General features: G+C 41.3%; 1 protein-coding gene across 3 annotated transcripts; it reads right to left on the minus strand.

Annotated features, from left to right (window-relative positions):
- Nucleotides 1-481: 481 nt before the first annotated feature.
- Nucleotides 482-14,996, minus strand: Oli (basic helix-loop-helix family member olig). Of its 3 annotated transcripts, XM_085659249.1 has the most exons (6): nt 14,885-14,996; nt 2,493-2,610; nt 2,210-2,404; nt 1,841-2,130; nt 1,518-1,741; nt 482-1,368 (listed from the first exon to the last, which is right to left on the minus strand). In XM_085659249.1, exons 3-6 carry the CDS (start codon nt 2,348-2,350, stop codon nt 1,139-1,141), a joined length of 885 nt encoding a protein of 294 aa, XP_085515375.1. In that variant the 5' UTR covers nt 2,351-2,404; nt 2,493-2,610; nt 14,885-14,996; the 3' UTR covers nt 482-1,138. The 3 variants fall into 3 exon arrangements, with proteins under 3 accessions (XP_085515375.1, XP_035717977.1, XP_035717976.1); XM_035862084.2 differs by lacking the exon at nt 14,885-14,996 and having other exon boundaries at nt 2,210-2,381; nt 2,493-3,083; XM_035862083.2 differs by lacking the exon at nt 14,885-14,996 and having other exon boundaries at nt 2,493-3,083.
- Nucleotides 14,997-15,358: the final 362 nt, after the last annotated feature.

A 15,358-nucleotide genomic window follows, 5' to 3' on the forward strand; every position in this document is an offset into this window, starting at 1 on the left:
TCTATTTAACTGCAACATCACGAAAAGGTCATCACATTTTGCCAGGTGCAATGGTTTTCCTTCTTGCTAAGAAATAACGTAGAAATTCTCTATTCGTTATTGCACCACTTGCGGCCAGACGTTCGAACTACATTAGGCTGTATCGAAAGATGCGTCGATAAGGTAGAGATTTTCTTATAAGATTCATTTTACCGATAGATCTTTACGAAGTTATCTCATACATATAAAACTCTTTTATTTTATACCTTTATTACGCCGTTTAATGAAGATTTCTATAACAAATTCGCAGACAAGGATTTTTTTTTGCTCGCTAATTTTACGATATTAATAAAAAGATTCATCCTTTGGCACAATATATGCAATAAACTCTTAATAAATATATTGCGTATATAAATAAGCTGTAAACTGATTGCTCCTTTAAATTATTAAATATATTTATGCATTTTTATATATATATATATATATATATGTATGTATGTATATGAATATTTAATATCTTTATGTACTCTATGACTGGAATACCTCGACATATATCACATCCTATATTGACTATCGTGTTGCAGGCTGGACTTTAAAGTTTCGTTTATCGTCCTGCATGACCTTTGTCCCTTGACAAGAAAGACTAAATCACGCACGTCATCTTATTGCTCGATTAGGTGTTTTCCTTTTGACTAGAAAATACTTCTTATTCTTAATTATTAATACTTTCGCTAACTTTCGTCTTAAGGCTATCAACGATAGTATGATCCAACCCTCGATGTGCTCTCGATTATACTTTAACAATTTTTGAACGAATATCGTTGAAAAATTACCTGCGCTTATCTAAATCGAAATCGAAGAGAAATTATAAATCTTCTCTTGCGAGATTTTACGTTAGAGTTATTCGTCCAACGGATTAAAACTTATCATCTAATACTTTCGTTCGCTTAATCCTTAATCCTATATTATATAGTTGCTACTTTTTCAATTTATATTTCTATTAAGAGATCAACTTGTTCGCGCGAGTCGAAAGATCATTTCGATATATCAAAACGAAATCTAATTTATATATAGAATTTTGTCTCGTTCGACCAATGATCGCACCTATCAATGTATGAAATATGTCTATGAAAGAGTCGAGGAAAATTTTAAAAAAATATTAATTCGATTCTCCACTGGCAACGGTAGCGTCGGTCGGTGGACCGCCTGACGTTACAACTTGTGGATCACCCGCAGGAAGTCCTTGCATTTCCTGTACGCCTTGAAACAATTTTCCAGGGAATCCTTGAAGAAGATCGTAGGAGACAGGCGTAGGTGGTAAAGCCGTGGTATGAGCATGGGGCGATTGCAAGACGGCTATTACTCTTCTTAACTCTTCTAACGCGTTTCCTAAAATTTCCATATTCATTTGGTCTCGCATCTTGGTTATCAAAAAGGGAATATATAAATCGTCTCTCACTATTGCTTTTGTCATACGTATGTACAATAAATTAATATAATAAATGTCATTTGTTTTTGATCGATTGGAAAAGTATTACCCTGCATCAGAATATAATTTTTCGCCAGAAGAAGGGTGGCGATTTTTGAAAGTTTCCTTACGGACGGACTATGAGCATATGGAATGACCGAACGAAGTTCATCCAGAGCGTCGTTCAAATCGTGCATTCTTCTGCGTTCCCTCGCATTTATATTCAATCGAACGCTTTTCCCTTGACGAGTGGTCTTTGATTTTGGCGGACAATTGAGTCTGGATGCTCCTGGTCTATAGTAAAAAAAAAAAAAAAAAAAAAAAAAAAATACAAAAAACAAAAAAAAAGAAAAAGTAAAAAACCATGGAAAAAGAAGTCTCTCGATTCGTTACCTCTCGTGATCGGGCCTATTTTCGTCGGACAAAGCGCTCGACGAAGCGTGTGGTTGTGGTTGCTGTTGAAAATAAAATCCACCAAGACCTACGGTCCCCAAAGGAGTCCTTCGTCCTGGAGCAGCCGCCGCAGCCGCAGCCGCTGCTGCCGCAGCTGCAGCCGCCGCCGCCGATGCAGGATGTTCGGTGGTCGAGTAACTCGTTGGTGGGCCGGAAACACTCGGATGAGATACTCCCGGTGTGGAGTACATAGACTCGAGGGATGCTGCCGACGGTGGAGCCAATGGATGCTGTTAAACGTCGATGCATCAGACAAGAATACATAGAATGTATTAAACGAGAGAATGTATTAAACTCTTCTCAACTTACAGCAGCACGATGTTCCCAAGCCCAGGTAGGATGAGACGCAGAACGTTGCCAGGATCCTTGCTGTAAATGAGCTTCGGAAGGTATACTTTCTCTACGGTCATCGTCCTCGGTCGAACTACTCTCCCCGTCGTACGACCTCATCTCTCCGAAGAGCCCCGAGACTTTCCTCGATCTTGAATTGATGAATATTTTTATCTACAAATTCACGTCCGTATAACTTAACACAATTAACGAATCATTGAAACGCGACCTGACGTGATCGATAAAATACTATTATACTTACCGACTATTTTTCTTTTCGCCTTCCCGTCATGTGCGACCGCGCAGGATCCTCGAACTCTTCTTATGTCACGAGAAGAAAGTCAGCAACATTTTTTCCGTACGAGAGCGTAGTAAGCCATCTTAACGCAAAATGATATCTTTACTTTCTGTCTCTCTTTCTCTCTCTCTCTCTCTCTCTCTCTCTCTCTCTTTCTCTCTCCTCTCTCTTTCTCTCTCTCTCTTCTAGAAAATAAAACGTAGGATGGAACCCCTTAAAAATATTCTTTTAGATTATCATGTCCTTTTATGATAATGTCACTCATCTCGACTGTAATCAACGGCCCAAATCACTGCCATTTTATTTTCGTCGAAGGACACGCGACAGCCCTGCTTGGATCTTCAATAAAAATATCTTTCTCTCTCTCCCTCTCTCTCTCTCTCTCTCTCTCGATTTTATTTGATTTCTATTTTTATCTATGAGATCGTACGACCGCTTTTCCCATTACGATTCTCCAAAAGGATAATTTTCGATAGGATAATTTTCTTTTTTAACGAAATTATTCTGCGTAAACGTAGCGATATCGTTTCCGCGAGCACGCACGCGTTTATTGTTTGGAACGTCCTGCGCAGAGATTGCATCCAAAACTACCCCGTTTTAGTTCGTCGATTCTCCTGAAGAGAGAATCAGAGTCGGAAGATGCTGCACTGGACCAATACCTGGCGAACTCTGTCGTATGTTTGTGCAACTTTCAAGGTCGCGAAACATCTGTCACATTTACCCTTTGGATACATGGATGGAAAAAAAATTCGATCCAAAGGATTCCCGCCTTTTAATTTCGAAAGAGAAGTTTCCAAAAATCGATCCATTTTGTTCTTTCCTTCGAAACAAGTTTCAAATTAAATTTCTTACGTAGAGCATTGACGTCTCAACATTTTCATAGGATCAAAGATATAAATGTTAATACATTCGTACGATAAAAAATAACTCGTCGAATCAGGTTCGACGTAAAATCGCTATAAGTCGATACTTATCATTGAACTTTAAATTTTAATCCTTTGTGAAATCTTTCAATTTTATCGAAAGAATTATCAAAGTTACTCGAGTTACTGATAGTTCGTAAAGGTATTTAATATTGGGAAACAGGATATAGAACGACGTGCTGTAACATGACATATCAATTTGCAGGAACGATGTAGGGCTAGTAGAGAAGACAGTTGTAACGAGGACGACGAACGGATCGACAGCTGACGCATTCCGTTCTGCGTTATACCTGATCGCCTCGTCGGCATAATAATGCTGGAATCAAAACCGACGACGGGTCTCGCGTTAAACCAAGCCATATTGCTCGTTGCATCTGTCGCGTACGAGACGGTCGAGGGTTCGTCATTCGCAATGAGTACGTTCTATGATATTTCCTTGTTGCAGAGCAAAACTTTTTTACAATTCTATTTTTACCTTATCAGCATCATCAATTTTATTAGAATTCAAGTAGTACTCAAGAAACTATTCGTTATCAGTCATTTTAATCACGAAGAAGCTCAAGAGAACATAATTTAAAATTTCGTGAAACTTTATCTCTTGCTTGTTCCACAACACGACAACGATCGTTTATAAGATTTTCGTTATTATATCAAAAGAAGAGGTGGCCGAATAATCGTGAGGAAGGCAGGGAAAGAAAAAAGGGCTGGATTAAGGGTAAAGAAAAGAGAGAGAGAGAGAGAGCTGCTCGAAGCCAATTGTAACGTAACATACAGGGTACGATGGCGTGGTGGCCCATGTGGGAGGAGAAGAACCGCGAGCAACGTCGCGTACCTAAACGCGAAGGTGGAGACTGCTAGCCTTCACGTAGGACGACCAAGTAGGGGTTGGCTTATCGTGTTTCCTCTCTCTCTCTCTCTCTCTCTCTCTCTCTTCCTCCTGGAGACGAGATTATTTCCGCAAAACCAAAAGAAAAACCGCGTATCGAAGGATTCTGGAAGGGGCAATTCTGGAAAAAGTATATAACGCGTTTGTGCATGACTTGTGCGTGTAGGTGTGGGTGTGATTTTTCTTGGATAGTATGCGTGTCTTTTGCGTACGCTTTGCGTTTAACACCTCTAGATCGACCTATGTAGGAGAGAGAGTCGTTGATAAAGCGTTGGGAAAGATGGAAAGAAGAGAAGATAACGAAACGAGAGAGTGTGAGAGAAAGAGAGAGAAGGGTGGTTCGGGGGTGGTTTTCGGTACGAAGGGTTGGTCCGACCGCTGGAAAGTCCTGAGGGATGAGGGACGGAGTTGCCAAGGCAACGCTCTGCCAGCCTCGGCTTACTTTAGCTCCGCTCGTGCACTCGGATCAATACAGCATCACCGTGAGTTCCCGGACCAAACACACCCCCTCACCGGGCAACTCACCGAACGGCAACAGCTCTCTTTCTCTCTCGCTCTCACCCTTATATTCCTCCACCAAGCCCAGCCACAGACCCCTCTATTTTTCTCTCTTTCTCTGTCTACCTTTCTTCCTCACTTTTTCTCACTTTAGTGCGAGTCTACGCGTGTATGCTCTTTCCTTTTTCATTCTAAGTGCTTTTCTCTCTCCACTCCCCCCCCCCTTCTCTCTCTCTCTCTCTTGAATCTTCCTGTACTCCCTTCAACGTTCTGCCCACGAAGCGAGGTCTAGGTACAGTGGTCGCAAAAATTATAACGACATTCTCGATGGGTCACTGTCGAAATCATTGTGAATATAATTAGTCAAGGATCTAACGTGTTATAATATTAGTCATATGAACGGCCTTTAAAAATATTTTTAATAAATTCAGGATAATTATTTAAGAGTCATTCTTAGTTGGGCATTAAGCGTTAGGTCGTATCTCGATGTACGAGTATCATGTAAATTCTATCGTGCGGATTTTACTTTTATCCCGTTAAAGTTTCTCTCGATCGACGACGTATTAATATTATATCCAATGGATTCTATCGAACTTCTTCGTTTCGTCCCTTCCTATAAATTTATTCGCTAATTTCGATATTTCCACTCGAGACCGCATATTAAAATCCTTTTCGTTGCGTTAATAAACATATTCTACAAATTTAAACACGATATTACGGTAAGATGTAAAATAGATTTACAAAAGCTTTAGAGTATGATCGATCGTTCTTTTTAATTTAAAAAAATGTCCCGTGAGTTGGTAGCATCTTTTTTTAAAAGAGCTGATATTCCGTTCGATAGAACAACGATAAGAAAAAGGGAACGAACGAAGAACGGGCGGTCCAACTTTCCGAGAAAAGGACAGAAGATCGTAACGGATGTTGGAAGCTTTAATCAATGATACCAGGCTGATAACCCATCTTCTCTTTGTTGCTTTAATTACGTGTTTTTTCTCTCTTTCTTTTTTTTTTATCAAAATCATTTTTCCTTCGCTGCCTGTAGATATCTCTATGAGATAATATTTTCATACTTTATATCATCTATTTTCATTTATTTCTCGAATATGACACAATTTAAATAAACTTCAAATTGGATCGTCGATCGTGACAACGTCGTTATTTATAATCGACATAGCGTATCTTGCTAGTACGAGTGTCAATAACTGATCCGACCTAACATTAGAGAGATCGATCGTTGTCATATGGAAAGGGAAAACGACTTGACATTCGCAATATCGTCCATCGACAAAATCGAAAAATGGCTACGACGTAAAACGGGAGAATTACTAATTAATGCCAAATATATATTCTCTATACCTTTTCGTCGTTATAGTCGCGCTCGTATTCTTGTTTTCCTTTTTTTGCTCGGTGTAACAGCAGAACGTGCATTCTTCTCGTGCGTAAAAGCGCCATGGAAAGGGACGAGTAACCGGGAGGTGGAGAAGCGAGAATACGAGAGCGAGCGAGCACGAGCTTATCGTGTAAAGGTAGGAAGAGAAGGAGAAAACGTGGGACAAAGATAGAGAAAACAGAAAGAGAGGTGGAACGAGAAGCTCGAAAGGACAAAGAGACGTGAGGAAAGGAAAGAAGAGTCGGTAGCGAGAAAGACCGAGAGAGAGAGGAAAGAGAGAGTGGAGGGGGAGAGAGAGGAAAAGAAACGGAGAGATGTAGCGGGCAGAAATGAAATTTAATAAAATTTCAAGCCCGTTGGACGGTCCATAGAAAGAGAGAGAAAAAGAGAGAGAAAAAGAGAGAGAAATATATATAGAGAGAGAGAGAGAGAGAGAGAGAGAGAGAGAGAGAGAGAGAGAGAGAGAGAGAGAGAGAGAGAGCGGGAGAGAGAGCGAGAAAGAGCGAAAGATAGAGAGGAGAGCGGCCGGGTCTGTTGGCGGTCACCATGGAGACGCAGCTTCCCGCACCCTGTGACGTCACTGCTCCATCGATCTGCGACCCCTCTATGGTTATCGCTACCACCGTAGCCGACAGCCACCGCGGCCGTTCTCTCCCTTTCTCATCACTGCTTCCAGTGGTGGTGTCTATGGAACGAGCTTTTCGCGTCTCCTCTCGTTGGAACGCCAACTACTCTCTTTCTCTCTTACTCACGCTCATTTACTCTCCCTCTCTTTCTTACACAACCTTACACTTACTCTCTTTCCCTTTCTCTCTCACGTATCCTCGCAAGTAATCGGTAGGTACGGTAGTAGGCAGGCGTACATACAACTAAGTGTGATCCTACTGTGTGAGTGTGCGCTCGCGCGCGAGTACTCACGCAGGAATCGGTAGTACGCACGGGGAAAGTGAGTAACCTTGCTGCTGGTGCCGGCGCTGGATGGCCCGTTGCCGCATATACTCCACCTTCCTAGTCCGTGTTAACCGACAGGTGAGGGTGGAGTCGAGAAAAACAGAGAGAGAGAGAGAGAGAGAGAAAAGTTGGTCCCCCTCTCCCAGACTCCTGCTAGAGGAGCACCAGCCAACATCGGAGAAAGCAGCCCTTATTTCTCCGATTCGTTCGATGCACCCTTGCCGGATCGCATTATCGATCGATGGATGGGTGCGAAACGAACGAAAGGGCTCCACCACCCTCCGAACCATCCCCTTTTTGCCTTCTTCTATTTTCTCTTCTCTTTTCTCTTCTCTTTTCTTCTTGCGTTCTCGTTATGAAACCTCGCGTCTTCTATCTCTTCGTCTTCTTTCTCTTTTTTTAGCCATCTCCTTATTTTCTGATTTTCGTCGTTTAATTAAATCCCCACATTCTAAAACGAGACGACTGCTATTCCGTTATAAAGTGTATAGCGGTGTTGGTGAATTTCTTTTCGACGCCAACGAGATGCTCGCGCAAACTCGTCAGAAAAAGAAAGAGCGAGAGAGAGAGAGAGAGAGAGAGGGAGAGAGAGAGAGAGAGAGAGAGAGAGAGAGAGAGAGAGAGTAATGAGAAACGCGCAGAGATCGAGGATGTTTTCGAGAATCAAATTAAACTACGGGATATCAGGGATGTTTAGACGGAATGAAACCCGATATTGAAGAACGGCTATTCTCTGTGACCTCGCCCTCTCGGAAGCTCATTATCAAGAATGTTTCTTATCGTTATTACGTATGTATATAACGTTGCAAGAGAAGAAAGGAGATAACTTCTCATTGTTACAAATAAAGCTTCCTTCGCAATAACTGCGGAAATTAAGAAAGATGCAAATCAAATTGAATAATAATAAATATGTTTAAATCTAATAAAATTGTAACGTCTATCTTAGTTTTAGAAAATTCAATTCAATGGATAAAACTCAAAGTGAAACTCTTGTACGATTGTTTACAAAGTACTCCTTTATGTATTCCTTAAAAGAGCCTATAATATAAACCGCTTAGAATATCAGCCTAAAGAGGTAAAGTAACGAATCGTAGACGATCGAACGTAATCATTTTTCTCAAGTGTTTTTCTTTAGTTAGCGGCATGATGAAACGATAAGTAGGGATCCATTCCCCGGCGATTCGGTAAAGGGAAGGTTGTCGGCCGTTCTAGCCAGTAGTAGAGAAAACCTACAGCTGATCCAAAATTTTATCTTTCTTCCCCTCTCTTGCGAGCAATCACGAGGTCGCCGTCCCACGAGTGAACATGCTAGACGGTGTGACGCCAGAAGTCTCGACGGATTTTCACCCTCGGAACAAACTCGACGATCTCATCCACGCTCGTTTTCTCTTTTTCCGTATTCATTCTTTCTCACTTTTGGCCCTGCTCCCTCGTGCCAATGTACTTTGACCGAAAGAAATGCTTTCAGTGAGATGTAAGTAACAAAGGTTCGGTCATCGTTGATCTATATTCTTTTTGTAATGAAAATAAAGTTACGATTTTCGAAAATAAAATATTTTAACTATTGAATAAATTTTCTACGATCAAAGAAAAAAATATCGTTAACGAATCAAACATACTTTTTATCAAGGATTTTCAATCGTATAGTTAACGGAAACAACAATATCATTTTAGCGATGGTTTCGAAAGTACAATGGACACGCAGGTTAGAATTTTATCGATTCGTCCGAATGTCGAGCTCCAAATGCAGCCTTGACAGTCGGTATCGCTCGCGGAATGAGTGGGGATAGGTGCATGGGAACCACCAAAATTGGAAAGGCAATAAGGGTGTACCTCTCCCGGCTCATGGGGGTTGCCTAGCGACCCCAGCATCCCGCTCTCTTTCTCTCTTTCCATCGTTTGTTGGATCGTACTTCTCTTTCTCTTCTCATCCCTCTATTTACTAGCTCGTGCTCTTCACTACCCCTCTATTCCATCGTTCTCCTCTTCCTTCTTCAACCCCATTCTCTCTCTCTCTCTCTCTCTCTCGCTCTCGCTCTTCTCATCTTTCTTCCTCTTGATATCTTCCATCCTTTTACCACCTCAAATTCTGATGCTCTCTTTTTTCCTTCTTAACTCCGTCACACTCACCGTCCTGCTATTCTTCTCTTCCCCCTATTTTATTGTTTCTCTCTTGGTTTTTCCCTCTGATCTCTTTTCTATCGGATGACTCGTAGTTTTTATCTCCCTCTTACCCTCTCTACCTTCTTTCCTACTCGCTAGCATCCCCTCGGTTCTCTTTTACCCCGATACACTCGCTATCGCCGTCTTTCCCTACAGACTCCTCCTTGTTTCTTTCTCCTTCCCCTACATCATTTTCGTAGCACGCAGCCACATCTACGAAAGTCTAGTCCATTTCCGTCGTGGGGATCCAGGGCTTTCAAGGAGGCCATGGCCCGAATTCTATCGACCCACACGATGTGTACTCTTTATCAACAGTTTTTTCGTTTCATTCACATGTTCAAAAAGATTCGTCTTTCGTGTAAATTTCTCGTTATTGTAATTGTCAAAATTCGTAATATCGATCAGAAAGGAATTTTTTCGATTGAAAAGAAGAACATTTGTATCGAATAGCGATCGTTGGTTTGGTAGGGAAAAAATTCAATAGCGGGACAAAGGGAGAATTTCGTGATCGTTCGGAATTGCCCAAAACCTCGGAGCCAATTCCCTTTTCGACATGGCAATCGTCACCTCTGCCAAGCCAACCACGACAACGAGTCCTTGCTTCCGGCAATTTAATTTAAACATACAAAATAATCCTTTTGATGCTAGGTGCAGCTCGCTTGGATCGCTGCCAGCGGTCACGAATCGGTGGCCCGCTCGTTACCGAACAGCATTCATTTTTCATGAAATCTTACAGTGAAAAATATTGTTTTTACTGGGTTGCATTTTCGATCTCGTTAAATGGATGAGAAAAAAACATTGAAAGTTTTATTTTCGAAACTTTACGATTAGGTAGCGGAAGCTACGTAAGAGAATACTCGAGAGCTACCGCAATTAATTTCCTGTTTGATGGCACGCGGATAACTCTAGCTGGTACCAGTCACATCCGAAGGATACGTTTGTTGTCCTACCGTCAAAGTGTTTATCCCCTGGATACACAAATCCTGTTGGCTCTCTCTCTCTCTCTCTCTCTCTCTCTCCCTCTCTTCTCTTTCTCTCGTCACTCTGCTGGAGCCACAGGGATTCCGGTCATCTAACAGCAGGTGGCTATTAGACGCTCACTTCGCTTACGTAATTAGTGTTTACTGATCACCACATTGCAATTTTATGCTACCCAAGTTTTGTTTATCATTTTTTCTATCATAAAAATTACCACAAAAGATAGCTCATTATTCGAGCTAAGAAAAATAGTAAAATATATTTCCTCATTATTCTTTTATAAGCTTATATTTTATACGTCACATTTAACATTGTATCCACAAATGTAATCTTCGTACGAATTGCCTCTTATACGAGAGATGGAGCGGAGTTGCTCCGTGCGAGACGTTCTTCAATCCTCTAATACATATTTATAACACTGAGGAGACTCAACAAGCCAGAAGTTGTCCCATGGGATCTCAAGTACGGTGTTTTTGCTCCATCGTCATTTTTTACACTACCTACTTCCTGCTTCCTACTTCCGTAAAGTTATAATCAAGCTTTACGCTCAGCGAACCGTAAGTGAACGTCAAGTTAACAACGTATTTTTCAAAGAATTTTCCAATTGTTTAAGAAATCCTTTGAGAAATTCATTTTAAATGCTTATCGATGGAAGTGAAAGTATTTAATTTTCTAATGCAAAATCAAAGAGACAAATTTTGACCGCATACTCGATACAACTATGCCAAAATTTGATTTCGCATGGAAATTTATGTTCCTATACCCTATGAATACCCACAAGAACACACTACAAAGTGTACCTACATTGTTACCGGTAAACCACGTACGACATATAACGTACGCGTATCAAATGTGGATAATGGGCTCGTATACCGAAACTCTACGATCCGTTGTATACTCGCGATTCGAGCCAGTATAGCGTTCATAAATAGAAGTCCGTGCTTCGAACGAAAAGATTATTATATTCAGTATGTTCTCGTAAAAAAAAAAAAAGAAAAAATAAAGAGAAGAAAAAAGAAAACTGTAACATAAAGAATTCCTCTCGTAATCGTATGGAATTGAATCGATTGTCCTCAGAGAATAAAAAGAAAGAATCGAGTATTATCTTTTATCATTGCTATTTTCGTTAGTTGAGCAGAATCACGATGGCATTCGAACGAGGTATATCGAACAGAAATAAATTTATCATCTCCGTTTCTCCATCGAAATACTCATCGTCGAAGATCTTGTATCCGAAGAGCGTCAAGTACGCGGCCAGAATTCGAAGACGAACGGAGGACACGAGTAGAATGGCGAGAGGAATTTCGTTTCTGGGTAACCTGGGGGTTGAAATGAGGATATCTATCGAAGAATATAAGAAAAAGGAATACGGAGTTGAAAGAAGACGAAAGAATATTTATTGTACTATACCAAAATCCAATTAGAAGAAAAAAGAACTTAAAAGAATTAGAATACAAAGCAACAAAATTATTTTCTTGATACTTTTTTTTACTGATGAACTTTATGACATTTTTAGTAATTTCCTCTTTTATCGATCCTTCTTTTTTATAAATAATATGGATAATATAGATAAAGATAGAGAAAAAGAGAGGGGGGAAAATCAAACGAATAGAATTGATAGGAAGGAAGGGAGGAATCATTCGAAAGAGAAAGAGAGAGATGTCCAACGCAAAGGTTGCTTGTTGGAGAGAGAGGGAAATAGAGAGAGAGAGAGAGAGAGAGAGAGAGAGAGAGAGAGAGAGAGAGAGAGATTGCACGCCCTTGAACGAAGATAGGTAAATTTGTAGGTTCGTATTCACCTGACGAAGACGAACGTACGATAAACAGAGGGAGGCGAAGCTGAAACAAAGAGAGAAGAGGAAAAAGACGAAGAAGAAGAAGGATGAGAAGAAGGAGGAGGAAATAGAAGGGGAGAAATCCTGAAGTGGCTCGGGATACGAGGACTATTAGTGTGTGTGAAAGAGAGAGAGAGAAAGAGAGAGAGAGAAAGAGGGTAAAAGAGGGAGAAAGAACACACGAGGGGCTTGATTTTCTGGGTGACGCTTGCGCTTCTCTCGCAAACAGTCGCACAGCATCGCCATTCCCGAACTGTCGCGGAAAATGCGCGAGAGGGGTGGTAGCAACAGCAATCCCCCACCAGAAACGTTTTCGGATGAACATAGGAGAGAACCGTAGTGGAGTTCGAGGCCAGCATTCTCTCGCGAGGGAAGAGTAAGAGGGTAAGCTGCTACGCGATCGCTTTGGTGGGGGTAAAGTGCGAGTGAGAAAGAGAGAAAGAGAATCTAGTGGTGTGCGCGTGTGTGTGGACGCGTGTTGCGCCTGTGTCAGAGAGAGAAAGCAGCGCAGAGGAGAAGGGAGACAAGTCGATCCTTCGGCCGTTGCGGGGTCTCGGGGGTTGATATCGAGGGGCAGGGCTAGGTGGGCGAAGACGGAGAGGGCGCAGTGGTCCCGCGACCATCAAACCAACAACACCGCTCGCTACGCAAAACGGCGCATCCTGCTGCGCCCCCTTCTTCATCTTCTTCTTCCTCTTCTCTTCTTCATCGGCACCTCGTCGTCATCGTCGTTGAGTCTGGACCTTCTTCTGCTTCCGTTGCTTCTCGTGCTCGCCGCTCGCACATACGTCTCGGTTCTTTCGATTCCTACGCTTTCTCTTTCTTTCTCTTCTCCGCCTATTTATCTATCTATCTATCTCTCCTTCTATCTATTTATTTCTTTTTCTCTCTCTCTCTCTCTCTCTCTCTCTCTCTCTTTTTATCTCTCTCGTCGTTGCTGCAATCGTCGGACCAAAGGAACATACAAATTTCAAGAATTTGACAAGTCTGAGAAGAAGAGATCGGCCAGTCGATCGGATAATATCCATTGAAAATTAACATTAACAAGAGAAAAAATGAAGAAGACGTTTCGCGAGAAGATTTATATTTTTTCACTCTCTCTTTTTATTTTACCCCCTCTCTCTCTCTCTCTCTCTCTCTCTTTTTCTCTCCTTCCTTCTTTCCTTCCTTCAAGTCTTGATTTACGTTTTACTCGAAAGGTGATCGAGAAAAAAGAAAAGAAATCATCGACTGCGTACAAATAATGAAGATCATCGAAGAATTCATCAGAGGAGAATCTTTCTTAAGGTAAATCGTCCATCAAGGTCGTTCAGTTCGCGTTGCAGAATCCATAGAGATTTTCATTTCTCTCGAAATAGGATCCATTGTTAAGGAAGAACGTAAGCGACGGTCGATCGTGAGACGTGAACGCGATGGTACCACACAAAAATAGTGTTACTTTTATCTATAAGATTATCTTTACGTGTCTCGTACGTCAAATTCGATTGGGAAATATGATCGTGCGAAGAAGTTGTGTTTTTTCTTTATTTTTTTATTAAAATTTCGGCAAAAATTTGAATCGGAATAGTATTATTCTAACACTTATCCTTTTATCGATCCTGCGCCGTCTTAATCCTACTCCGTCTAACGTATTACTATCGTACAAATATTTTTACGTATTGTTAATTTTCGTTCGAATCTAGGATAACGCACCATATGGCCAGATACGAGATTCTAGCAAAACGATTCATATACGTGAAACGACCATATGTCATCAAGCTATCGGAACTTTTCTCGATTTATAGAAAAACATTGTGTTTATTCGTAATTACATTTCACCTAATTAACGCGTTATCCTTCTAATTGAAACGCAGTTTGAATTGCCATCGAACACTTGATTCGTTCGTTTAAGTTCGTTTAAGTTAAGTAGTAAAGCTCAATGATTCGAAGGAAAGATTTCCGTTTGGCGCTTCACTTTAATGCCGTCTGTCGCACAATGTGTCCCGATTTTCGTGACACCCGGTAAGCAACGTGTTTTCCCCCTATTCCGCGTAAGCACATTACAGTGTGTACTGTTGTTTTATCAGTAGTGCAGGATCGCCATGGCTACGAAGTATGAATAAGCCGCATAGTCGTCACGTCGCCGTTACCTTCCTAATTACCATTTTCGTAATTTTCTGTCACGAAGCTATTGACTTCCAAGAGTAAACTGAATCGAATCTTCGATCACTATTGTTCTTCTACTTCGGAGAGTCAAGCAAAGGCACTTACGATTCTTCCTTATATGACGTTCTTCCTTAGCTCTGGCTTTAATTCATTTTAATATCATTTTTCTAACAACTCTTTTAGTTCCAGTAAGCTTTAATAACGTTTCACTCTTCGTCCACCTAGGCGCGACTAATTGTACGAATAGCAGTTTCGACGATTGAACGGTGCATTCGAGGCAACTTATCGAACTGTCAATATGTGATCAGCTGACGAGCTCGGACGAGGGTTTCTCGAGCGAGCTCCTATTTATAACCGGTGTGTTGAACGTTCGAACTATACGTGACAATAATCAATCGTTATTAGTTGAAAAAAGCTCCGAAAAAATAGAATCGAACTGGGATGATTAGTCAAACAATATCGAATGATCTATAAAAATTCCACGTTGAATAATACCTTAGGTAAGAACTAAATACCATTTATCTAAAGTACTATTATTTAATAATTGCTTAAAAAGATAATTGAAGTATAAGAATAAAAATGCTGACCTACGTTAAGAGATCCGATTAACGAAGCACTAACCGAACGTCTTGGCGCGCTGTGGTGCTCGATGAGGACACGAAGACCGGCCTTTAGCCTCGCTCTCAAGGAAAATCGTCCGTTTGTTCCAGATACCAGGTAGAACCATGCGGTTCGTCGCCCTGGTACCAGAGTTCTCATGAATGAAGGAGGGTTCAACAGGATCGATGGAGAGGGCGTGTCTTCCTGAAGTGAGGAGAGGAGAGGAGAGGAGAGAAGACCGAAGAAGAGAGAAGGGGAGGGGGTTGGTATCCGTGACGTTTTCGACCCCACCTGGGAAGGGTACATGACGGAGTACACGTGCTCGATTACGTCACGAGAATCTCGGAGCAGGACGCGAAAGGGCAAATCCATTCAATTCGTTTGTCTTGTAAGGATTGGTTACGACGTCTTCGACACCTACTTGACTTTAAGTGAAAAGAGTGAGGTAATTTCTTGCCCAC

The sequence above is a fragment of the Vespa mandarinia genome, chromosome 9 (genome assembly GCF_050613455.1).
Source record: "Vespa mandarinia isolate Hongniang chromosome 9, ASM5061345v1, whole genome shotgun sequence".
In the NCBI taxonomy this organism is placed as follows: domain Eukaryota; kingdom Metazoa; phylum Arthropoda; class Insecta; order Hymenoptera; family Vespidae; genus Vespa; species Vespa mandarinia.

Coding starts and splice junctions, on each gene's coding strand:
- Oli (XM_085659249.1), bottom strand. CDS start 2,350: ATGAGGTCGTACGACGGGGAGAGTAGTTCGACCGAGGACGATGACCGT. Junction 2,131..2,209: donor CTTGGGAACATCGTGCTGCT/GTAAGTTGAGAA, acceptor GACGTTTAACAG/CATCCATTGGCTCCACCGTC. Junction 1,369..1,517: donor AAATTATATTCTGATGCAGG/GTAATACTTTTC, acceptor TGGAAATTTTAG/GAAACGCGTTAGAAGAGTTA.